This window comes from Pristiophorus japonicus, chromosome 4, assembly GCF_044704955.1.
Source record: "Pristiophorus japonicus isolate sPriJap1 chromosome 4, sPriJap1.hap1, whole genome shotgun sequence".
In the NCBI taxonomy this organism is placed as follows: domain Eukaryota; kingdom Metazoa; phylum Chordata; class Chondrichthyes; family Pristiophoridae; genus Pristiophorus; species Pristiophorus japonicus.
This window is the reverse complement of record NC_091980.1, coordinates 251344752-251370303: the sequence shown is the minus strand read 5'-3', so window position 1 is coordinate 251370303 and position 25552 is coordinate 251344752. Positions and strand designations below refer to the sequence as shown.

The window sequence follows — 25552 nt, the reverse complement described above, 5'->3', positions numbered from 1 at the left end:
TTCTGAGGGATGGGGCGGGGGGCCGATGCAATCAACACCTTTTTTAGCTGCGGCCAGTAGCTTTGACCAGGAAGACACATTCTCGGGCGTTGGCCAATCCGAGGCCCCGGGTCCAAGTGGCATGCAGCCACTCACTTCCGGTGTTGAATCCAGTATGCCGTCTCCCCAATGTAGAGTAGACCACATCATGAACAGCGAATACAGTATACTAAATTGAAAGAAATACAAGTAAATTGCTGTTTCACCTGCGGCGCTGGACAGTGGGAAAGGTGGTAAAAGGGCACACCTGGACATGGTGGAACTGTCCAGTGAGACCATCCAGCTCAGCTGACAGCTCCTGGAGGTCTTGGGTGCTTTCCCCGCAAGCATTGTGGCACTATCCGCGGACATGAGGGAGAGTATGTCACAGATTGTCGCTGGTCAATGGCATTGCGCAACTGATGTTCTCAACCTTCGACACTGCAGTCCCCAGTGTTACAGCACCCAGACACACATCACCTGAGAGTGCTGAGGCTGAGCAAGAGTCTTGCCACTCAGAAGCCGGGCCTTCCATACCCCGAGCTTCTCCAGGGAATCCATACATGGCGTCTCCATTGTCTATCCCCCTTTTACAGCAGGGGCCGCGTTGCTGCACGCCGTTTTGGTACCACCTTAGGTATGGTCATGACACGAGGGAGGGGGTGGGAAAGAGATGGGGCCGCAGGCAAAAGACATTTGGTGCAGGGGTTGTTCTTTCATTGTTTTGTTGCTATTTTAAACATTTCCTAATTCTGCAGTTAAAGGTTCATAATGTTTGATAAATTTTATTCCAGTTTCCAAATTACATTTACAATGTATAATAAATCTTCAAGTTATTCTATGTTTAATACATTCGTGTTCACCTTAACCATTCCAGTGTAGTGTCTCATTTGTAGAATAAGAGGGAATAGTCAACACGGTGGGATAGAGTGAGCAGCAACGGTAAAATGCGCCGTTCACTGTTCAAGCAATGAATTATGGGCTGCTGGCGAAAGCTCCACGAGGCCTCCCTTGTGGTGGTGACGGTAGCATGGGTTCATCTCCAAGCCCCTCGTCCTCCCTTCTCTCCTGAGGTGGTCCTGCAGTCCCCAGTAGAAATTCCTATCCCCTCATGATGGCTAGGTTGTGTAGCATGCAGCACACCACACAGAAGTAAGAGACCTGCTGAGTGGAGTATTGCAGGAAGCCTCCAGAGTGATCCAGGCATCGGAAGCACTGCTTGAGCACTCCAATTGTCTTAGACGATGCTGCATGTGGCTATATGGCTGTCATTATAATGATGCTCAGTTTGTGTCTGATCGTTCCGGAGAGCAATCATGAGGCAGGTGGCGAAGCCATAACCTTTATCCAGCATTCAGCTCTGGCTTGTGGCTGACACTCGAACAGGTATGAGACACTGCTCTCATGCAAGATGAAAGTATCATGGATGTTCCTACAAATTGGGCATTTATTGCCATGTGTGGAATACGGTTGCAGACGATCTGTTTATTCATGGAGTGGAATCCCTTTCGGTTTCGGTAAACCTCTGGATTCTCTAAAGATGCTCACAGGGCGATGTGCGTACAGTCAATGGCAGCCTGAACCTTGGGGAAGCCAGCAATTTGTGATAAACCTATAGCCCTCTCATTCTGTGTCTCCTTGCTCATTGGCAACTTTAGAAAGTCCATCCTGCATGCATACAGTGCAGCAGTCGCCTGGCAAATGCAGCGATGTGCAGCATACTACGAGATGTAGCATATGTCCACTGTTGATACCTGAAAGGAGCCGGAGGCATAGCAGGTAAGCGCTGCAGTACTCAACGGGCAGTACAGTCCTGTTCCCACTGGTGGGCTGTAGGTCTGCCTTTATCAGCTGGCATATCTCTGACCATCTCTTTTGGGAAGCGCAGCCTTCGAATGCACTGTGCCTCAGACAGCTGCAGGCATGAGCGCCATGCCTGTAAACTCATTGGGTGGTTGGGGGGGGGGGGGGGTAAGGCCTTCTCCCCATATGTCTGCAAACTCTTCGATTACACTCAAAATGCTCTTGAATAAGCCTTCTTCCAGCTCGATGCGGCAATAATTGCTGAGATATTATAGCATGTATTCTTGTAAATGTCCTTATAAACAAACTATAAACTCTCAGCTCACTGTGAAAAACATAACCTTCCCTCCAATATGCTCCATTTTTCAAGATAGCGCCATTAGCGGCGAGTGCGCCCTGGATCCGACCTGGTAAGACTTGATTATTTTCAGGCATGTTTTTGGGCGGGCGATTAATTGGCGAGTTTTCCGCCCGATGATAGCGCACCATTGCGTCATAAAAACGCTTTTAAAAAAACAGGCGGCCGATCATTTTTAGCATCATTGCAAAACCGCTGCCGAATTTTCTGCCCAGGCACTACATTTTGTACGACTTGTTTAGCACCCCAAAAAATTACTTTTTCAGTTTCACCCTTGTGATAAACAGGTGCAAACCTGCCAAATTTTTAGCCCTATGTCTTGTATGCAGCATTTTTATTTGTTTAACATTATGTTGCAGTGTTTAATAAAATACAAGCTGGGATTTACTGCAAGAAACATAGTTTGGTCAAAACATGGATTCAATAAAAAATTTAAAAAACTTTAAACCATGTCTCATTTTGCTAAAATAATTAGATTTTTCATTGTTAACTAAAAGTGCAGCTTATAGAAAATGCTCAAGTCTTTTTCACTGTTTTACAATGGCATATGAAATGTTGTAGATTAGCCTTTCAATAACCTAGAAAATGTAAAGCTACAATGATTTATTTGGCATTTATCAAAGATAATTCTTAAAACCAATTTTTATTTTTGGCATTAACATAAACATAAGTCTTTCTCTTTCAAATCTCCCCCCCCCCCCCTTAGAACAGTGGCATGGTTTTTTTTTGTATGTCCACCCTAGTTTAACTCATCTGAAAGATGGCATCTCTGATGAGCGTTATAATGAGGGAGTGCTGCATTAAGTGTCAGCCTAGAATACATGCTCAAGTGGGCTTGAACTCACAACTTTGAGAGTCAATGGCAAAAGTGCGACCAACTATGCTAATGTGACAAATCACTAATATTTCCACGATTATGTCAATTTCACATACAAAGATTTATTTTAAGAAATTAATGTTTTTTTTTCTACTAATATTTTGGAAAAGTTCAAAATGTTACATTTTGTGAACAAAGCTGTCAATGTTGGAGAATGCTTGAATTGTCATTTATGATAGGTTTGCCTATCTGAAAAAAATGCAGTCATGTTTATTTTTTTTTAAAAAGAGTGAATCAATTTAAGTTTGTAAACCACAATGGATAACTGTTAGAGTAACATCTGGCACATGTGAAAAAACTGTAGAAATAAAACTTTCAAAAAAGTGAACCATGATACATGCTTATTAGAATTGTTCTAATAACTAACTGAAGAGCATGTTGAAATATCTACGTGTAATTGAAGCAGCTGTGATTCAAGAATCAACTCATTATACTTCAGTCCAAAAAAGGGCAGCTTCCAACCAAACCTTGTAAATCTTCCAATCACAAAACAAAAAGCAGTGTGTAAATTCAAGCAGCACGCACAGCTGAATGATACATAGCAGTTTCACTAGGCTTCAGCTTGGAAGGAGTTCAGTCATTTTCAGTGGTGTTCCAACCAACACCATTTGAAACGAGATGTAAAATTCACATTAATAAATCCTTTTTTGTGGGGCTTTTTAAAATCACCTCTATATTACAGTACGGTTTCTGGAGGCAGGGAAACCATCTCACGATGGGTTTTTTTTCCCCTGCCACTGGAGGCAAAGCGCTGCCTATGGTTAAAAAATAAAGGATTGCCCTTTTGCTGTCAGTTAGATCAGCCATTTAATTCTGGTGATGGGCAGGATGAGCTCCTGGCTAGCCCATTCAGGCCATTAACATGATTTCCAGATTGCTGTCTTGTACAGACCTTTCCTGATGTCCATTGGAAGTAAGGAATAAAAACTGTTCATTGGAAGTAAGCAATAAAAACTATTAGTATCAGATTAGCCAGCGTGGAGATTCAACTAAAATAATCTATAGCAATAACATCCCTTGGAATGGTAGAGAAGCAAGATGGACAAACAAATACAAAATAAACACTTACTAGTCTATTTTGCTTATCGAGCTCAGTTTTGATGTTCGGACAAGTTCACTTTACCCATCAGGAAAGTGCCATGAATATGCAATTTACAACTGAGTACTGCAAATCCAAAATTAAACTATCCATCAAGTCAATAACTAGTTTTTTTTTTTCCCTTTGATAGTGAAAATGGTCTTCTGAAATAATTAAAGGGAATCCACATTCAAGGTGCCACTTAAGTTACAAGTTGCTGTGTTAGGGTCTTATGCTGTTCACCTAAACATTATTTGTTCTTGGGATATGTATGACACAGACAAGGCAGTATTTATTGCCCATCCCTAGTTGCGCTGAAGGACATTAAGGGTTTTGACAAAAATCTAATAGTTGATTATTTTGTCTGGTGCCAGTCTACAAATAAGAATTTTTGAATTCATGCCCACTGGGTTGCTAGTCCAGTACCATAACCACTAGGCCAACAGTGTGAGAAGAAAGTCAAAACACCACCTCATATAGGATGTATATATATTGCTTTATCACATCAAAATGTCTCAATGCTTCACAAAATGAATCACTTCTGGAGTGGTAGTGTTATTCTGCTAGGCAAAGTGAGTTGATACTTCATTGGAACTGCTTAAAAGTTTTTTTTCTACACAGCCCTATTGTAAGTAGAAGGAACCTAATTAATCAAAGGAAACCTAATTAAGTAATGTTAAAAACCAAAAGCAAGGCTGCGAGAAAAAAGAAAAAATACATGCTACGAACACAGGGAAAATTATAATATTAGAACTCAGGAAGATAGATCATCTTATCACAGTATAAACCAGACAGTTGGGAAAAATACACTCCAAGGCTAGGTCACATGGGGTGGTGAGATTACAAGAAACAAAGGACGATTGAAAGCAGTTTGGCCAAGAGGAGAAGAGTTTGCAGACCTGAGAATGATGTGGCACATAACTTATCAGATAAAAGGCACATGGTGAGGTAACGAAGCTTGCTGTCAATATAATTGTGTTAACCAATTAATCATAGTAGGTAGGCGAAAATTGAGACACGCGCAGGGAAACAACAAATGGAAAGCCTCCACGCGGAACTTCATGATTTTGTATGTATTTTGACTGTATAAAAACAGTAACCAGACGATTGTTCGGAGAGAACAGCTGGTTTGGGTCACAGTTACTGAACTCGTGCAGAAGCCGTCTCTCCCTCGATCGAGTACTTTTTAATAAATTATTCTTTTCTCCAAAACAGACTTACGTTGAGCATCTTTGTAATACTCCACATCAGGTTGAATTCCTAGAGACATGCAAAACTCTCTCGCTTACTGCACATGATGGCATTGCCAGTTCTCAGCTAGATTATTGAAACAAATTGAAGTGTTTTTCTGATGAGTGTTTAATTTAATAGTAATATGTAGCCAATACAAACACTTTCACATTCCATTCCTACATAGTTTAAACAGTTAAACTGCAGAGGAATGGAATGTGAAAATGTTTGCACTGGCTACATACCACAGTTATTTGTAAATTCGATTTTCTGTAACTTTTGCAGATTTCTTGTTCTCAGCTGTGATATCAAGGAAGCAGGAAGGTTAAGGCAATATATAAATTCCATATCTGAAACAGTGTTTAGACTTTCCTATGACATTGTGGGCCTATTAGCCTAGTGGTTATGGTTTTGGACTAGCAACCCAGAGGTCATCAATTTGTGGTCTGGAACTTTGAAGGATACCAGATTGTGGTTAAAAACCCAAATGATCTAGATGTGGTTGATGTAATACTCTTCAGAGCAGCTAGGAATGAGCAATAAGTACTGCCAGGCCTGTGTCACCCACATACAAAGAACAAATAATGTTCAGAACAGCAGGAGATCCTAACACACAAACTTGATATTTAAAGGATAGCAGAGGCTTTTAAAACAAACAGAAATTTACAGCGCACGAGGCAGCCACACGGCCCTCAGTCAGCAGTCCTGAAGGTTACATATAAACCTATGAACAATGGCGGACAGGTAAAGAGCACCCGGCCCAACCAGTCTGCCTCACACAACTGTGATACCCCATGTATCACAACATTTTACACTCCACCCCACTCGGAGCCATGCGATCTCCTGGGAGAGGCAAAAAGATAAAAACCCAGGCCAATTGGAGAAAAAAAATCTGGGAAAATTCCTCTCCGACCCATCCAAGCAATCAAAACTAGTCCAAGAGATCACTCTGGCCATAGTTGATTCCCTGAAGTACTTACCATCGTATCTGCGCCAGCCAAGAAGTTATCCAGTCTAATCCCACTTATCAGCTCTAGGTCCGTAAACCTGCAGGTTACAGCACTTCAAGTGCCCATCCAAGCACCTTCTAAATGTGGTTAAATGAAACATTATTATATATTATTGAACAGCTATGCCATTAGGTCTCAGAAAATGATTCGGATTGCAACACAATCAAGATCTAGAGCACTTAAATTACTTTAGTCATTATCATCATAGGCAATCCCTCAGAATTGAGGAAAACTTGCTTTCACTCCCAAAGTGAGTTCTTTGATGGCTGAACAGTCTGATACAAGAGCCACAGCCCCTTTTACAGGTGAGACAGACAGACATTAGTCGACAGAAGGGGTGGGTGGGGCCGGTTTGCCGCACGCTCCTCCGCTGCCTGCGCTTGACCTCTTCACGCTCTTTGCATTGAGACTCGAAGAGCTCAACTTTCTCCACCTCAGGCGGTCTTCGACCAGGGTCTCCCAGGTGTCAGTGGTAATGTCGCACTTTACCAGAGAGGCTTTGAGGGTGTCCTTATAACGTTTCCACTGCCCACCTTTGGCTCATTTACCATAAAGGAGCGCCACATAAAGCATTTGCTTAGGGAGTCTTGTATCTGGCATGCGAACTATGTGGCCTGCCCAGCTAAGCTGATCGAGTGTGGTCAGTGCTTCAATACTGGGGATGTTAGCCTGAACAAGGACACTGAAGTTGGTGCGCCTGCCCTCCCAGGGGATTTGCAGGATCTTGCGGAGACATCGTTGGTGATATATCTCCAGTGACTTGAGGTGCCTTCTATACATCATCCATGCCTCAGATCCATAAAGGAGGGCGGGTGTTACTACAGCCCTGTAGACAATGAGCTTGGTGGTAGATTTGAGGGACTGATCTTCAAACACACTCTTCCGCAGACGGCCGAAGGCTGCACTGGCGGCGATACTGAATCTCCGTATCAATGTCTGCCTTTGTTGATAAGAGGCTCCAGAGATATGGGAAATGGTCCACGTTGCCGAGGGCCGCGCCGTGAATCTTGATTGGAGGGCAGTGCTGTGCGGCGGGGACAGGCTGGTGGAGGATCTTTGTCTTACGGATGTTAAGCGCAAGGCCTATGCTTTCATATGCCTCAGTGAAAACACTGACTATGTCCTGGAGTCCAACCTCAGAATGTGCGCAGAAGCAGGCGCCGTCCGCATACTGCAGCTCAACGACAGAGGTTGGGGTGATCTTGGACCTGGCCTGGAGGCGGCATAGGTTAAACAGCTTCCCACTGGTTGGCAAGAGTCATTTTTCAATGTCAGTTTGTAATGGTGGGATAGCCAAACCAAAAATCACTTCTATTTACCACCAGTTTTGGAAAACAGCTAAAAGATGATCTTTATATAAACACTTTTTTCATTAAAAGTGGCAAACAGAAGCCAAGTTTTTCCATTTATCCAGCTCCCATTTGTTTTCTTTTTAAAACACAGTAAATAGAGTGCCACTGATGAGCAGTTCTGCTGAATCAATCGTCACTACCATTCAGCAAAGAGTCAAAGAGGTAAACATTTGGGAACAAGTATTTGAAAAAGTTAGAAAATGAAATTCAGTTCATAGCAATTTCATATTCCATTCTTACACAATTTATGTTAATTACCTAGCACACATTATAAAAATATCAACTTACCCATTTTGCTTCTATTCAGTACACTGCCCAGCAGAATTTTGCAGCAAAATTCTGAAACACTTCCCAATTTTGTAATTCTGCCTGTATAAACACGGCATTTAACAAGCACTATTCATTTCTGCTGAACTGTGTTCCACTAAATCACAATGTCTATGGATCTGTTGGGTTTTGCTGACCGAGAAAGCTCACTCAACTGTGCTCTTTTTACATGGACACTGATGGACAGATAGCAAAATATGAGCAATGCTCACAAATATCACGCACTCCATAAAAGATTTTGAAAAAGGTTTTTCTGGGAATCATTCCAAAAAGGCAAAGAAAATTTAAAACATTGCTGGCACATACTGTGAATAGCAAGTTATTTGTTATAATTTTGTACTATAATCAATTTTTTCATTTTGCATGTTTAGCCTAATTTGTAATAGAATGGTTTAAAATGATGTAAAAGAAACAGATCCCACCTACGAGAGCACATTATAAATGTGGGATTAAATCAGTAAAGCATTCTTGAGTTATTGGGCAGAAAGTATGAACACATTATAGAAAGCCTATAGAGGCACTGGAGGGTGCAAAACAGATTTACAAGGATGAGACCAGAAATGTGAGGGTATAACTATCAGGAAAGGATGGACAGGTTGGGTCTCCGTTTTCTTGAAAAGGCTGAACGGTGACCTAATCAAGGTCTTTAAAATTATAAAAGATTTTGAGAGAGTGGATACAAAGTGTTTCCACTTGTGGGGAAGAGCATAATTAGAGGCCATCAATAAAAGATAGTCACCAAGAAATCAAATAGGGAATTCAGAAGAAGCTTCTTTACCCAGAGAGTGGGGAGAATGTGGAACTCGCTACCATAGAGTGGTTGAAGCAAATTAGTATAAATGCATTTAAGAGGAAGCTAGATAAGCATAAGAAGGAGGAGAGAGAGTGTTATGCTGATAGTTAGAGGAGGAAAGATGGGAGGAGGCTCAAGTGGAGCATAAACGCCAGCATGGAATGGTTGAGCCGAATGGCCTGTTTCTGTGAGTTCAGAAGAATGAGAGGGGACCTCATAGAAACATTTAAAATTCTGACGGGGTTAGACAGGTTAGATGCAGGAAGAATGTTCCCAATGTTGGGGAAGTCCAGAACCAGAGGTCACAGTCTAAGGATAAGGGGTAAGCCATTTAGGACCGAGATGCGGAGGAACTTCTTCACCCAGAGTGGTGAACCTGTGGAATTCTCTACCACAGAAAGTTGTTGAGGCCAATTCACTAAATATATTCAAAAAGGAGTTAGATGAGGTCCTTACTACTAGGGGGATCAAGGGGTATGGCGAGAAAGCAGGAATGGGGTACTGAAGTTGAATGTTCAGCCATGAACTCATTGAATGGCGGTGCAGGCTAGAAGGGCCGAATGGCCTACTCCTGCATCTATTTTCTATGTTTCTATGTTTCTATATCCTATGTAACATAGAAACATAGAAAATAGGTGCAGGAGCAGGCCATTCGGCCCTTCGAGTCTGCACCACCATTCAATATGATCATGGCTGATCATGCAACTTCAGTACCCCACTCCTGCCTTCTCTCCATACCCCGTGATCCCTTTAGCCGTAAGGGCCTCATTTAACTCCCTTTTGAATATATCCAACGAACTGGCCTCAACAACTTTGTGGTAGAGAATTCCACAGGTTCACAATTCTCTGGGTTAAAACGTTTCTCCTCATCTCGGTCCTATATGGCTTACCCCTTATCCTTAGACTGTGACCCCTGGTTCTGGACTTCCCCAACATCAGGAACATTCTTCCTGCATCTAACCTGTCCAATCCCATCAGAATTTTATATGCTTCTATGAGATCCCCTCTCATTCTTCTAAATTCCAATGAACATAAGCCTAGTCGATCCAATCTTTTTTCATGTCAGTCCTACCATCCCGGGAATCGGTCTGGTGAACCTTCGCTGCACTCCTTCAATAGCAAGAATGTCCTTCCTCAGATTAGGAGACCAAAACTGCACACAATACTCAAGGTGTGGTCTCACCAAGGCCCTGTACAACTGCAGCAAGACCTCCCTGCTCCTAAACTCAAATCCTCTCGCTATGAAGACCAGCATGCCACTTGCTTTCTTTACTGCCTGCTGTACTTGCTGCCTACTTTCAATGACTGATGTACCAGGACACCCAGGTCTCGTTGCACCTCCCCTTTTACTAATCTGTCACCATTCAGATAATAATCTGCCTTCATGTTTTTGCCACCAAAGTGGATAACCTCACATTTATCCACATTATACTGCATCTGCCATGCATTTGCCCACTCACCTAACCTGTCCAAGTCACCCTGCAGCCTCTTAGCATCCTTCTCACAGTTCACACTGCCACCCAGCTTAGTGTCATCTGCAAACTTGGAGATATTGCATTCAATTCCTTTGTCTAAATCATTAATGTATGTTGTAAATAGCTGGTGTCCCAGCACTGAACCTTGCAGTACCCCACTAGTCACTGCCTGCCGTTCTGAAAAGGACCTGTTTATTCCCACTCTTTGCTTCCTGTCTGCCAACCAGTTCTCTATCCACGTCAATACATTACCCCCAATACCATATGCTTTAATTTTGCACACCAATCTCGTGTAGGACCTTGTCAAAAGCCTTTTGAAAGTCCAAATACACCACATCCACTGGTTCTCCCTTATCCACTACTAGTTACATCCTCAAAATAATTCTAGAAGATTTGTCAAGCATGATTTCCCTTTCATAAATCCATGCTGGGTTGGACTGATCCCGTCACTGCTTTCCAAATGCACTACTACATCTTTAATAACTGATCCCAGCATTTTCCCCACTACTGATGTCAGGCTAACCGGTCTATAATTCTGTGTTTTCTCCCTCCTTTTTTTTTAATAAAAATTGGTGTTACATTAGCTACCCTCCAATCCATAGGAATTGATCCAGAGTCCATGGAATGTTGGAAAATGACCAATGCATCTACTATATCTAGGGCCACTTCCTAGAGTGCTCTGGGATGCAGACCATCAGGCCCTGGGGACTTATCGGCCATCAATTTCCTTAACACCATTTCCTGACTAATAAGGATTTCCCTCAGTTTCTACACAGTTCTGAACTTTGTTTTTCTGTGTCAAACAGTGGAACACTTTTGAAAGTCACATACTAAATCTAGTGAATTGTTTAAATCATGAAAATTGACAACATATATCTCAGACACCATAGTATAACATATAATGCACATATATTTCCTGAGGCTGGGGAAAGAGATGATCAAGCACTGAAGCCAATTAAAAACCATTTTACATAATCTGCCATTCCATATTCTATTTCTTTTTAAACATTTATTCCTCCTTTTTCACTTCCTTTTTGAAGGTGGCAACATATGCTAGGATAAAACTCCACAGATGCCAACAGCCTTAAGCTTTCTATGCAAATCATCATTCCTTATCACAAGATAAATATAGATGAGGATGGTCTTTCGGCCCATCTTCACCCATCCATCTAGAAATACTCAATATCTTCCCCTTTCCTGCATTTAATTGTGGCTCTTAACTGTCGTACCTCCAACACTTGTGTCTCAGTGACCAGAACTGGACCATAGTAAAGATATAATCTGACCAAAACACTATACAGTTTGATCTTGATTTGTATTCTATTGTTTTGGCTAAATAGTTTCAACATTGTTTAGCTTTGTTGGTTGCTGCTCTGCATTGGTGCCACAAGTTGAGCAGAGAGTCTACTAAGCCTCCTAGGTCTCAACTTTCTCTTTAGTTATTTCAATACCATTTCATGGAGTACATGTGCTGCCCAATTTTTTTCCTAATGTTCTGCCCAATTGTACACGTTTCTAATTTCATTGCACAACTTTGAGCTGCCTGCTCAGATTAGATTGTCTCTTCTAGTTTAGTATTAATTTGCAAATTTAATGAACTTCCGCGTTCAAGCCATTGATGTAAATTAGAAACAGTAGTTCCAACTCTACATTTACGTAATTCCTTGAACAAGTACCCATTATTTTATAACCTGCAGCCAATTTCTTATCCATATCCAAGATTTGGCTTTTAGCCCCATAGTTTTGAGCCCAATAGCCATGTGTGTGGAATGTTGTTAAGTCTTTTGGAAGTTTAGATACACGTCATCAGATTTACCAGAGTCAAGTTGGGAAATCACTTCCTCAAAAGAATTCAAGAGATTGGTCAGGTAGAATCTTTCCTTTATAAATCCATGTTGTCTATTGTTTATTAAATTTTTGTAAAGTTAATCTTTAAGTTGATACCCAATTATTGATCATAATGTATTACACTGGATTATTTCTCATCTATACGCTGCGCCTTGCCAATATCATCCAAAAACACGGAGTCAGTTTTCACATGTACGCTGACGACACCCAGATAGTTCTACCTCTCCACCACTTCTCTCAACCCCTGCTTGGTATCTAAATTGTCAGATTGCTTGTCCGACATCCAATAGTGGATGAGCAGAAATTTTCTCCAATTAAACATTGGGAAGACCAAAGCCATTATCTTTGGTCCCCGCCACAAACTGCGTTCCCTAATCACTGACTCCATCCCTCTCCCTAGCATCAATCCGAGGGTGAACAAGACTGTTCGCAACCTTGGTGTCATATTTGACCCTGAAATGAGTTTCCGGCCACATATCCACAGCATAACCAAAACCGCCTTTTTCCACCTCCGTCTCCGCCTCCGCTCTTCTGCTGTTGAAACCCTCATTCAATCCTTTGTTACCTCTAGACATGACTATTCCAACTCACTCCTGACCAGCTTCCCACATTCTACACTACATAAATTTGAGGTCATCCAAAACTCAGCAGCCCATGTATTAACTCGCACCAAGTCACAATCAATCATCACCCCTGTGCTTTCTGACCTACAGTAGCTCCCAGTTAAAACAACGCCTAGATTTCAAAATTCTCATCCTTGTTTACAAATCACTCCATGGCCTTGCCCCTCCCCATCACTAATCTTTTTCAGCCTCTCAACCCTACAAGATGTCTGCGCTCCTCAAATTCTGCCCGCTTGAACATCCCTCATAATAACTGTCCAATCATCGGTGGCCATGTCTTCAGCTGTTTGAGCCCCAAGCGCTGGAACTCCCTCCCTAAACCTCTCCCCCTCCTTCAAACCTACTTCTTTAGCCAAGCTTTTAGTCATCTGCCTTAATTTCTTCTTTTATGGCTTGGTGTCAAATTTATCTGTTTTGTCTTAACACTGATGAAGTGACTTGGGACGTTTTGCTGCGTTAAAGGCGCTATATAAATAAAAGTTGTTGTGGATTGAATTGAGATTCATGGGTCCATAGCTGTTTAAGATGTATCCCCTTTTTTGACTATAGGCCTGCTTCAAATCTATTGGTATTTCCCCAGCGTTCAGTGATTCCCCCACACGAAGTAGGGTATCACAACCAACTTAGATTCTGTCATTGCTCTGTGTTCATATACAACCAATTTCCTACTAGGTCAGTGGATAGCATTCGAGAGTGGGAATGCTGGTTTTCCCCCTCTCTAGTCAAAGGCCTATCACAGTAGTCCCACTATTAACTCAGGATAACTTTGCACAGAGACGATCAAACATGGATCTTCCTCGTTTTCTACAGTTCAATACTAAACCATTATGATACCCGGAATTCTTTTTATAAGCAACACAAAAGCACAAATCAGTTCAGGAATATTTTCAGTCCATACATTCCAATTTAAAGAGGAAGATTATTTTCAAACTAAAAGCATGAACATCAAATTCCCAATCAGTTGTAAACTCAAAACAAACACCAAGCTAAACTGTTAAAATCAACAGACACATCCTACATAATTCAGACTTTATTGCATAAATATTCTATGGTGCAAAAACTGACTGCACAAAAGTGGACAGTCAACTTTACTGCCATACTGGTTCAAGTATTTTGGCTTTACTGATTATGGATACAACAACAGATTAAGAGAACAATTTCCACCCATTGTACACAGCTCTGAAAAGGAACGTAGTCTATATTTTTCCCAAATTACATTAAGGCTGCAACTAAGTGGTCATGAATTTCAAATTTCATTAGGTTCTTGCAATGTTCAACGATTAATGGAAAGAATAGATTTTTAAATAATTAAATGGAGTGCATTTCAGAGAAATGATTTTCCCCAATGTTTTACATGGATTACATTTTGTCTGCAGCATTTAAAATTTTTCTAACAGTTTAAAAACGAAACCATTGTTTCCATCTCAATTGATTTAACACATGTTTGGGAGTACACCTGAATACAATTGCAATGTCTTTCCATTGTAAATGCGTGCACATCAATGCGCTTGCACTCTGATGCAATCCTTCTTTCACACTTACTTTTAGACTATGTCAAGAGATACAAACATCGTTAAAATTGAAAAAGTGACACAGCCTGTAGGCTGAATCTAGCTGGGAATTACAAACAGATGACAGTTGCCTCAGAATACTTTCCTACCCATCCTATTTAAACATAATGGACTGTTCTTTCTTCCCCAATTCTGTACAATTGCTGAGAGGGCTTTAAAACAAACCCCCCTCAGCAATTATCAATGGGAAAGGTTGCAAATTTTGACCAGTCAATTATCTAATCAATTGACATTACTGTTTTTAAACTTTGAGATATATTTTAATTATATACATATGCATCATCACTAAATATCATCTTTAAGCTTTAGAGATATAAATCAAGCTGCTTAAAATCAGAACATAACATTTTTTGAACAGAAAATAAAAGCCAGTAATTTTGATTTGTCTTTCATTCCCTTCATCCTCACCCACCCACATATTTTTCAAAAATATATTTTATTCTTTTTGGTTCTTTGCTGACACATACACCATGAATGCCTCGAGGAAGGTGGAGAAGGATATTCTATAGTATTGTCACTTATGTCCTCCATCTTTCTATAAAAGGTGTTATCCAGACCCTGCTTAGGACCATCTCCTCCATAAAATTCCCAAAGTAAGGCGATGAATATTATACATGAAAACCATTTGAGAGAGAATCAGGAATAATGGAACCAACTTTTATTGAACTGCTTAAAGTAAAATATGGATTAAATCAGGATAACTAGAAAAAGGTCTACTGGAAAAAGTCATGGTTGATACTTTTAGTAACAAATTCAAAACAAGCATGTAAGACAGCATAGTCTAAGTCATGCTGAAAGTGCACACAGTAATCACTGCCCTGCATTGGTCAAGCAAGTAATTAATTCATGACAAGTAAAAAGCATTTACTTTTAAAGCAGAGCGTTAGGTTTAACAACTCACAATCCTGTGTCAGTATCTTATCTATCCATTCCTTAGGATCTGCAATCCAAGCTGTTTTGTGTCATGGGTCGCATTAGTGTGTGGAGCGTCGGGAGCCACGTTTGAAGTATAAATCAGTGTTTCTATTAGTTTACGATTATCGAGTTGCTGATAGTAACAGACCCAGGTTTTGATTTAGGATTTATCCATCACCAAGGCAAAACTGATTAATACAGCCCTTTCCAAACCTTTAGGCCAAAAAATTCCAACAGCAGAAACCAGCAAATAAAAATTATAAGCATAAATAGGACTGAATTGCCCAGGCTTCAAAGCCCAGAATGCCAGGACTAGATCACGTGGCCCAGGTTGGATAGACTCAGAGACTCTGACATGAGCGCCCATAGGAATTTTATTGTAGGAGGTGTCTCTTGAAATATAAGTGACTTACATTTAATATAGCACCTTTCATGTCAAGACATCCCAAAGTGCTTCACAGCCCATGACTTATGGCATCGTCACTACTGTTTTGTAGGCAACATTGGTAGTTTGCACACAGCAAGGCTCCACAAACAGCAGTAAGATAAATGTTGGCTAGGATACTTCCTGCTGTTGTTTGAAAATGTTCTGTGGTCTTTTTCATCTAGCTCAACAGGCATTGGGGCCTCGGTTTAATGCCTCATCTGAAAGAAATCACATCCAATTGTGCAGCAATCCTCTAGTACTGTATTCAAGTGCTGGAGTGGGTCTGGAACCCACAACCTTTACTCAAAGACAAGAATGCTACCACCCATGTAGTTAAGTTTTGGAAATATAAATCTATTAAAACAAAGAACTGATTTTTGTTCATATTGAGCCAGTCGAATGGCCTCCTTCTGTGCTGTAACCATTCTATGATCAAACAGCCAGACAACACAATTTTCTTATAATACATCCCCAAAGTTGAAGTGCAGTAAAAGCCATGTGAATATTTTATAATTACATTCTAAGAACATAAGAAATAGGAGCAGGAATAGACCACAAGGCCCCTCGAGCCTGCTCAGTCATTCAATAAGATCATGGTTGATCTGATTACGGACTCAGTTCCACTTCACATAACCCCTTATCGTTTAAATAACCCCCCACCCCCAACCAATTAGCAACTCTCGTTATAAGGTTACCTCCAAAACAGCATGCATTTATTTTTGCTAATAATCTATTGTATGGAACCTTATCAAATGCCTTTTTAAGTCGATACAAACAACTTCCATAGATTATCCACCATGGTAGTGACCTCCTCAAACCAGATTAGGGTTTTGACAGTACTAAAGAGGCAGAGCTAAGTGAGCAACAGTTGGGTATTGTTGGCGTACACATGGAAGTTGAATCTTGTTAGTGGCTGATGCAGCTGCACATCCTGAGGGCACACTAAAGATCACCACTCCAGGATCAAGGTGAAACAGCAAAATGATCAAGACGTGGAAGAATAAACTGCGGGTGCATACAGACAGTATATTCTTGACTTTGAATGGAGCATTCTTGGTGCTGTGGGTAGGTTGAACACAAATTGGAAGGAATTGAACTGGGAGAAAAAAAAAGTGAACTAATTGAAAGGCATAGATGCATTCAAGGAAATTATAAATAAAAAGTCAAGGGTCAAGAAACTCCATACCCCATTTTCAAAACGCTTGTCTGTAGATAGGTTTGTTCCATTCCATCTATTTAGTTGATCTTGAGACTGACGTCCACCTGCAAATGCAAACCAATTATTTAAAATATGCCTACTGTTAGATTCGAGCTTGACAAAAATTATCTGTATAATGCAAACAATAGTCTGCACTGATTAAGCTGTTTGATTTTAGCTGTATAGTATCAAACTGCATTGTTGTCTGCTTAAAAGGACAAAGTCTCCCAAGTACTGATGTAGCATCACATTCACCACATGGGGTATATTATATTGCCAGGTATTACTGTCTATTACATCAATATATTATTCACATCCAAAAAGGGCTGCCCTCCCATTGTGAGTCAGTCTGTACCTTTGCTCTCTTGCCTCTGAGTCAGAGGGTTGTGGGTTTGACCACCACACAAGGGCTTGAGTGCACCTGGTTGACACTATAGTGTAGAACTGAGACACTGCTACATTGCCAGAGGTACTGCCGTTCACATGAGATATCAAACCAAGAGCACATTTTTCCTGCTCTAGTTACTGAGGTTTATATTGAAGTTCTCAAGACATTATAGGAAGAGCAGTAAATAGAGACAGGCACTACAAAAATTAAAGTTCTTTATTTTTAAATTAAATTGAGAACAGAGAGTGATGGACACCAGTTCAAGCCAGTAAAAGATAAATTTAGAATTGAAATCAGATCAGAAATCAGACAATCCTTCTTTACACAAAATGATCAACTCAGAATGGACTTTGAAACAAGAATAGTAGAGCCGAAAAGCCTGGAATCATTTAAGGGACAATTAGATACAACAACGGAAGGACTATAGGGTCTTTCTGGATGGATGTAGATGAGCCAAATGGCCTTCCTCAACCCCACATATCTTGTTATTCTAATCTGCAGCCAAGCAATGGGATACTTCATAATCTGCAGCCCATTTTATACTTCACCAGATTTTCATTTTCATCGACTTCAAGGGAAAAGAAAATTGGGCAGGGTGTTGAATAGGCTGCCATTTTACACTACTGCTGACCAATTTCACCCCAGAAATATCAAAATGTGGTCATCCAAAAATACTATGCAACAGAAATAAAGTTTGGCTTGCTATGTCACCATTAACCAGTAGCCCTGATAATTAGACCTTCTCATATTAAATGCACTGCCTAAAAGGGTCGTAACTTTCCTGAGAGAATTGGAAATATCCTTGAAAAGGAAAAATTTGCAAGGCTATGGGGCAAGTGCAGGGGAATGGAACTAATTGGATAGCTCTTTCAAAAAGATGGTACAGGCACAATGAGCTGAACGGCCTTTCCATGTGCTGTATGCTTCTATGGAAGGCAAAAAATTCTCAATCAGCTGATTCACACAGTACTTTGAATCTGCATATCACTCCCCAAAGAAAGGCTAAGTAAAAATTGAAATAGTTCAGTTGTTCCATGCACATTATATTCATAATTCATCAGTTTTAAATTATTCAGTGTTTTACTTACTTTGTTCACTGCTCTCATTGGGCGAATCCTCATGACGGAGAAAGAATTTCACTTCTTCCCTACGAGGCCCCCACTTCTGCAGATGTTCATACATCATGTGGTCAGAAGGAATGGCACGCTCTGCCAAAGAAACAAAATGTTACCGCCCAAAGAACATCAAAGCACTAATGTGTGTTAAAGTATTCATAAGTAAATAAACTATTGTACTGTAAAAATCTATATGGACTATGGCCTGCTACAGAACACATTCTTTAAGTTCCCCTAGTATATGGTAGTAGATGGCTGGCAGCAAGTTACAAGGCAGCAATGCAAATTAAATGGTTCTGATGACACAATGAACAGGACATAAACACAAGTGGAACCTTAAAATTCACTGTTAGTCATTTGTTATTCTAGTTACACGCATTTCAGGTCAATATACATACAGCAGACATGGGCGAAAGGATAAATAAGTGAATGGTGATCTAAAAACTAAAGATATATGGCGCCACAGAACTGCCATCATTATTTTTCTTCTGGAGTAATGTAGGAGAACACAAACAATCAAAAAAGTGCACGGGCAAGACAGAGAAAGTGCACGAGAAAGAGTCCTCATTCAAGCAAGTGAGAAAGATCAAAAAAGAAAAAGAAAAAGGAGACAGAATAAAGCTCCCAAGTATTTGGACAGATTTTGAGATATAAAACCTGATCGGGGCTAATGCGGTGGAAGAGAAAATAATCTGCAAAGAGTGTGAATAAGTGGACCAAATAGACAGAAATTTGAATAGATTGTGGGAATTGGTTGCCGACTAGTAAATGTTGTTTGATGTGGATAAATGCAAGGGATGGGATTGGGAAAATGGAGTAAATAGTCAGAATATAAAATGAATCATAAGCTACAGATCACAATACAGGAGGGCAGTCTGAGATACTGATCAATATAGCTCAAGGAAATCATTTGCGGCAAGATGATTTTAGGCTGTAGAGTCATAGGGATAGAATGCAAGCTGCAATGTTTTGAGCTTGCATAGGGCTCAACTTCATCAGGAATACTGCGTGCATTTCTGATCACCAAATGTAGAGGAAACATCTTGGTTATGGAGAGGGTTCAGACAGATGTGCGTGACTGGAAAGCTGTTTCCAGTGGGGTCCCTTGCTTTTTGTGGTATATATCAATGATTTAGACTTAATGGGCCCAAGTTTCCACACGATAAAAAACGGGCGCCCCTCCGAGCTGGGCGCCCGTTTTTCACGCCGGAAAAAAAACACGCGATTCTGGAGCGCCCTGCAGCTCCATGTCCGCTTGGCGCAGTGCCCAGGGGGGCGGAGCCTACCACTCGCGCCGATTTTGTAAGTGGGAGGGGGCGGGTACCATTTAAATTAGTTTTTTTCCTGCCGGCAACCCTGCGCGTGTGCGCGCACGCAGTGTGAAGAAAACATTGGCACTCGGCCATTTTTGTAGTTCTTTGTAGCTGTTTAATTTTTGAACATTTTTTAATAAAAGCACATTGCCATCAGCACTGAGGCTTCTTGCAGCCTTCTCACTGTCCCCTGTCCCCTCTTCCCCCCCCCCCCCCCCGCAGGAACGAACGGCTGCCTCCTTTCTCTTCCCCCCCCCCCCCCCCCGGAACGAACGGCTGCCTCCTTTTCCCCTCTCCCCACCCCCGCGGGAACGAACGGCTTCCTCCTCCCTCCCCCCCGCCGTCAGGAACGAACGGCTGCCTCAACTTGAGGCTTCCTGCAGCATTCTCCCTGGCTGAAGCACTTTCACACAGGTAGGAAGATGGTTTATTTAATCTTTTCTTATAAATTTTTTATTCAGGTTGGATTTATTTGTATAATATTTGCATAAGTATAAATAAGGATTTATTATAGAATTTAATGACTTCCCTTCCCCCCACCCCACCTCGTTCTGGACGCCTAATTTGTAACCTGCGCCTGATTTTTTTTTAGTGTAGACAAGGTTTTTTCAGTTCTACAAAAATCTTCACTTGCTCCATTCTAAGTTAATTTGGAGTACGTTTTCACTGTGGAAACTTTGAAATCAGGTGTCAGTGGCCGGACACGCCCCCTTTTGAAGAAAAAATTCTGTTCCAAAGTGAAACTGTTCTAACTGACTAGAACTGCAGAAAAAAAAATGTGGAGAATTGCGATTTCTAAGATAGTCCGTTCTCCACCAGTTGCTCCTAAAAATCAGGCGCAAATCATGTGGAAACTTGAGCCCAATATAGGGGGTATGGTTAAGTAGTTTGCAAATGATACTAAAATCGGCTGTGTGATTGAAGAAGAAAGCTGTAGACGGCAGGTAGATATCAATGAACTGGTCAGATGGGCAGAACAGTGAGATGGAATACAATCTGGAGAACTGTGAGGTAATGCATTTGGGGAGGGCTAACAAGGCAAGGGCATACATATTAAATAGTAGGACACCGAGAAGTGTAGAGGAACATAGGGACCTTGGAGTGCATGTCCACAGATCCCTGAGGGTAGTCGATAAGGTGGTTAAGGCGACATACGGAATACTTGTCTTTAGTAGCCAAGGCATAGAATACAAGAGCACGGAGGTTATGCTTGAACTGCATAAAACACTAGTTAGCCTACATCTAGAGTACAGCACGCAGTTCTGGTCACCACTTATGAGGCCTGTCCTGAAAAATCTTCCCTAGAGTTAAGGAAATCGGCACAGCAGAGGCTGTCGAGCAAGGTACGAGAGAGAGGAGATAGAGAGAGACAAAGAGGCGACCAAAAATGCAACCAGACAGCCTTCAGGTGGTGTTGGAGGCAAGGTGGTGCTACGTCTTTTTCAATTCTTTTAATGTGTTGGGAGGTGGCTGTATGCTTCACTTTGCAGCCTCAGCTCACATCGCGTCCCTGGTTACTATGGCAGCCCGATCTTTTTGGCGCAGATCAAGGCTCCACCCCCCTCGGGTTAGGCCACGCCAAAATGCAAAGATCCAACGGGAAACTTACAATACTTTTGTGCGAGTAAGAATATGGGCTGAGGGATTATGAATAAGTTGTACTTTAAAGATGGAGGCCGGGGGGGGGGGGGGGGGGGGGGGGGGGGGAGAGAACGGGGGGCACACGAGGAGAACATTTAAGTCAAGCTCAGGATAATAATGGCAGGGCTCAAAGTTTCATCAGCAAGGAGAGGGTGGTCGGTGGAGGCAGGCGATGGTGCAAAGGTAAAAGAACGTGATCTTGACAATGGAATAGGCCAACATCCCCAGCATCGAAGCACGGACCACACTCGACCAGCTCCGTTGGGCGGTCCACAACATTCGCATGCCCGACATGAGACTCCCTCAGCAAACACTCTACTCAGAACTCCTACACGGCAAGCGAGCCCCAGGTGGGCAGAGGAAATGTTTCAAGGACACCCTCAAAGCCTCCTTGTTAAAGTGCAACTTCCCCACCGGCACCTGGAAATCCCTGATCCAAGACCGCCCAAAATGGAGGAAGAGCATCCGGGAGGGCGATGAGCATCTCGAGTCTCATCGCCAAGAGCATGCAGAAATCAAGCACAGACAGCGGAAGGAGCGTGCGGCAAACCAGGCTCTCCCCATCCACCCTTTCCTTCAACCACTGTCTGCCCCACCTGTCAGACTGTAATTCCCGCATTGGACTGTACAGCCACCTAGAAACTCACTTAGAGTGGAAGCAAGTCTTCCTCGATTCCGAGGGACTACCTATGATGGAGAGAGGGGAAAGATAATTTGCTCAATCCTGAGCGGAACGAACACGTTTCTGCACCTAAAAGGCAATTTAACCCAGGCAGATTTCACACAACTCGTATCAATCAGGTTCAAAGCAGGTCACTAGCCTGCCAGTTAGGGAATAAATTGTTGAAGCAATAAAATTGATTTTAAAAATGCACCAATAGAGCATAAAATGCATTTTCCCCCCAGTTCACACCAATAGTAATATTAACTTAAGCTGGCCAAAAGAAGCCAAAATCTACCTACTATATAATATATATGCAGTAAAAGTAAAAGATCTATCATATCGAGTTAGTAGTTTACTGCAATACAGTGTTTTGGGTATGAAGGATTGTTCTCTACCCTTTTCCAAAGTCTCAATAGCTTGCTGGGAAAAAAAATGTTTTAAAGCTGAAATTGTGAAATTAACATTGTGATAAAGAAATGAAATATTCTGCCCACTATGTAAAGTATTAGCACAATGAATTTAAATAACTTTATACTGTTCAGTTAAAAACAGTAGTAACACAATTGCAGATGCAAGTCTTCCCCAGGAAGACAGCTTTTTTTAAAAACATTGAACATTTAACAAAGTACATTTCATCACAGATTATTTGAATTTTATAAGGAAAATACCCAAACTGAAAAAAGTGTCATCTGAAACTGAAACAAAATATTTTGTGCTGATCTGCAAATATACCTTTCACTATTCAACATACTAGAATCAGTGATTCAGCTGAATTATGTGGATGAACTTTTGCCTATTAATCCAATTAATCAAAGCACCAGCACTCAGTCACTTCCTTGAAGTCTTCTAACCAATATTTTAACAAATTACTTAAATACAAAGACACCCACAGAATCATAAGAACATAAGAATTAGGAACAGGAGTAGGCCATCTAGCCCCTCGAGCCTGCTCCGCCATTCAATAAGATCATGGCTGATCTGGTCGTGGACTCAGCTCCACTTACCCGCCCTCTCCCTGTAACCCTTAATTCCCTTATTGCTTAAAAATCCATCTTTGACTTGAAAATATTCAATGAGCCAGCCTCAACCGCTTCCTTGGGCAGAGAATTCCACAGATTCACAACCCTCTGGGAGAAGAAATTCTCTCAACTCGGTTTTAAATTGGCTCCTCCGTATTTTGAGGCTGTGCCCCCTAGTTCTAGTCTCCCCCACCAATGGAAACAACCTCTCTGCCTCTATCTTGTCTATCCCCTTCATGATTTTAAATGTTTCTATAAGATCACCCCTCATCCTTCTGAACTCCAAGGAGTAAAGACCCAGTGTACTCAATCTATCAGCATAAGGTAACCCCCTCACTTCTCGAATCAGCCTAGTGAATAGTCTCTGTACCCCTTCCAAAGCTAGTATATCCTTCCTTAAGGTGACCAAAACTGCACGCAGTACTCCAGGTGCGGCCTTACCAATACCCTATACAGTTGCAGCAACACCTCCCTACTTTTGTACTCCATCCCTTTCGTAATAAAGGCCAACATTCCATTTGCCTTCCTGATTACCTGCTGCACCTGCAAACTAACCTTTTGGGATTCATACATTAGGGTCTGGAACAAAGTCTCCACCAAGCGCAGCTCTCCGCCGGCTGGAGTGGCGGCCATCCTGCAGGAGCCGCTGCTCGGGAATCCGTACCTCCACGACCGAGGTTTTATGTGGCGGTCGGAAGAGAGGGCTGTGGCTGGTGAGGTGACCAGGGTCAGGGACCTGCTCGATGGCGGAGGAGCGGGCTGGATGGCGCCAGACACGCTGGCGCGGCGCCTAAATTCTGCCAACGTCCGCCACGCGGCCGATGCCATCGAGTCGCTAAAAACAGCTCTGGTCCCTGACTCCGTTAGGTGCATCGAGGAGGCTCAAGCACGTGGGGAGATCCCGTCCGAACTGACCCCCGTCCGGACGGAATTCTTCATCGGCGCCAAACCCGGAACCTCCCTCGGGGGCCGGCGCCTCACAACTTGAGCCGCCTCGGGGAAATCCCCTCCGTGCCTTTCAGTTCCGCGCGGAGGGGTTTCCTGTACGGGCTGCTCCTGCACACTCTCAACTTTGCCATCCTCGCCGGCCGTCCGGACACGCCGTGGCGTACCATCTTGCTGTCCGGAGGAGGCGGGGGTCCCCGATGGAGGGCACTCTACGCAGGGGTCCTCCCACTATTCGTCGGGGACTTGGCCTGGAGGGTGGTGCACGGAGCAGTGCCGTGCAACAAATTTTTAAGCCGGTTCACGGACTCCCAGGCCGCCTGCAATTTCTGCGGTCTGGAGGAGTCCGTGTTCCATGTTTTTATTGAGTGCACAAGGTTGCAGCCCCTGTTCCATTATTTGAAGGGGCTGCTCCTGAAATTCTGGCTGCACTTCAGTCCCACTCTCCTGATCTTTGGGCACCCTGTGCGGAGGGGAGCGGGTAGGTCCGAGGGCCTCCTCGTAGGACTGCTCCTGGGCACGGCCAAGGGTGCCATCAGCCGGTCCAGGCAGCGGGCGGTTGAGGGGGTCGTTCAACCTGACTGCCTGCCTCTTCCGCTCTTACATCCGGTCCAGGGTGTCCTTGGAGATGGAGCACGCGGTGTCCACCGGTACGCTCGCGGCCTTCCGCGAGAGGTGGGCACCGGAGGGACTGGAGTGCATCATCACGCCCGGCAACCAAATTTTAATTTGATTTTAAGTTTTAAAGTTTAATTTGTTTTAATTGCCGGTGCTTTTAGTGTCCCCCTCTCCTTTTATAGGGGGCACTGGAAAAAAAAGGAAAAAATTAGATTTTAGTGCCCAAAAAAACCAAAAACAGAAAAAAAGGGCCTTGTAAATGTCTGGTGTGTCATCCAGGTCGGGTGGCACGGATACATGTTTTATGTTTTGCAGGTAGACTCTAAAAGAGTTTCATGCACAAGGACCCCCAGGTCCCTCAGCACCACAGCATGTTGTAATTTCTCCCCATTCAAATAATATTCCCTTTTACTGTTTTTTTTCCCCCAAGGTGGATGACCTCACACTTTCCGACATTGTATTCCATCTGCCAAACCTTAGCCCATTCGCTTAACCTATCCAAATCTCCTTGCAGCCTCTGAGTCCTCTACACAACCCGCTTTTCCACTAATCTTAGTGTCATCTGCAAATTTTGTTGCACTACACTCTGTCCCCTCCTCTAGGTCATCTATGTATATTGTAAACAGTTGTGGTCCCAGCACTGATCCCTGTGGCACACCACTAACCACTGATTTCCAACCGGAAAAGGACCCATTTATCCCGACTCTCTGCTTTCTGTTCGCCAGCCAATTCTCTATCCATTTCCTCTGACTCCACGTACCTTTATCTTCTGCAGTAACCTTTTGTGTGGCACCTTATCGAACGCCTTTTGGAAATCTAAATACACCACATCCATCGGTACACCTCTATCCACCATGCTCGTTATATCCTCAAAGAATTCCAGTAAGTTAGTTAAACATGATTTCCCTTTCATGAATCCATGCTGCGTCTGCTTGATTGCACTATT

General features: G+C 42.5%; 1 protein-coding gene across 15 annotated transcripts in view; it reads right to left on the bottom strand.

Moving 5' to 3' along the window:
- Nucleotides 1-25552, bottom strand: part of ppp1r13bb (protein phosphatase 1, regulatory subunit 13Bb) — a 148859-nt gene that overhangs the window by 82247 nt on the left and 41060 nt on the right. For all 15 annotated transcript variants that reach the window (XM_070879296.1, XM_070879287.1, XM_070879301.1 and 12 more), the window contains 2 exons: nucleotides 18380-18499; nucleotides 16892-16968 (listed from right to left, as the gene is read on the bottom strand). In XM_070879296.1, the coding sequence (XP_070735397.1) occupies nucleotides 16892-16968; nucleotides 18380-18499 (197 nt within the window). The remainder of the gene's footprint in view (nucleotides 1-16891; nucleotides 16969-18379; nucleotides 18500-25552) is intronic.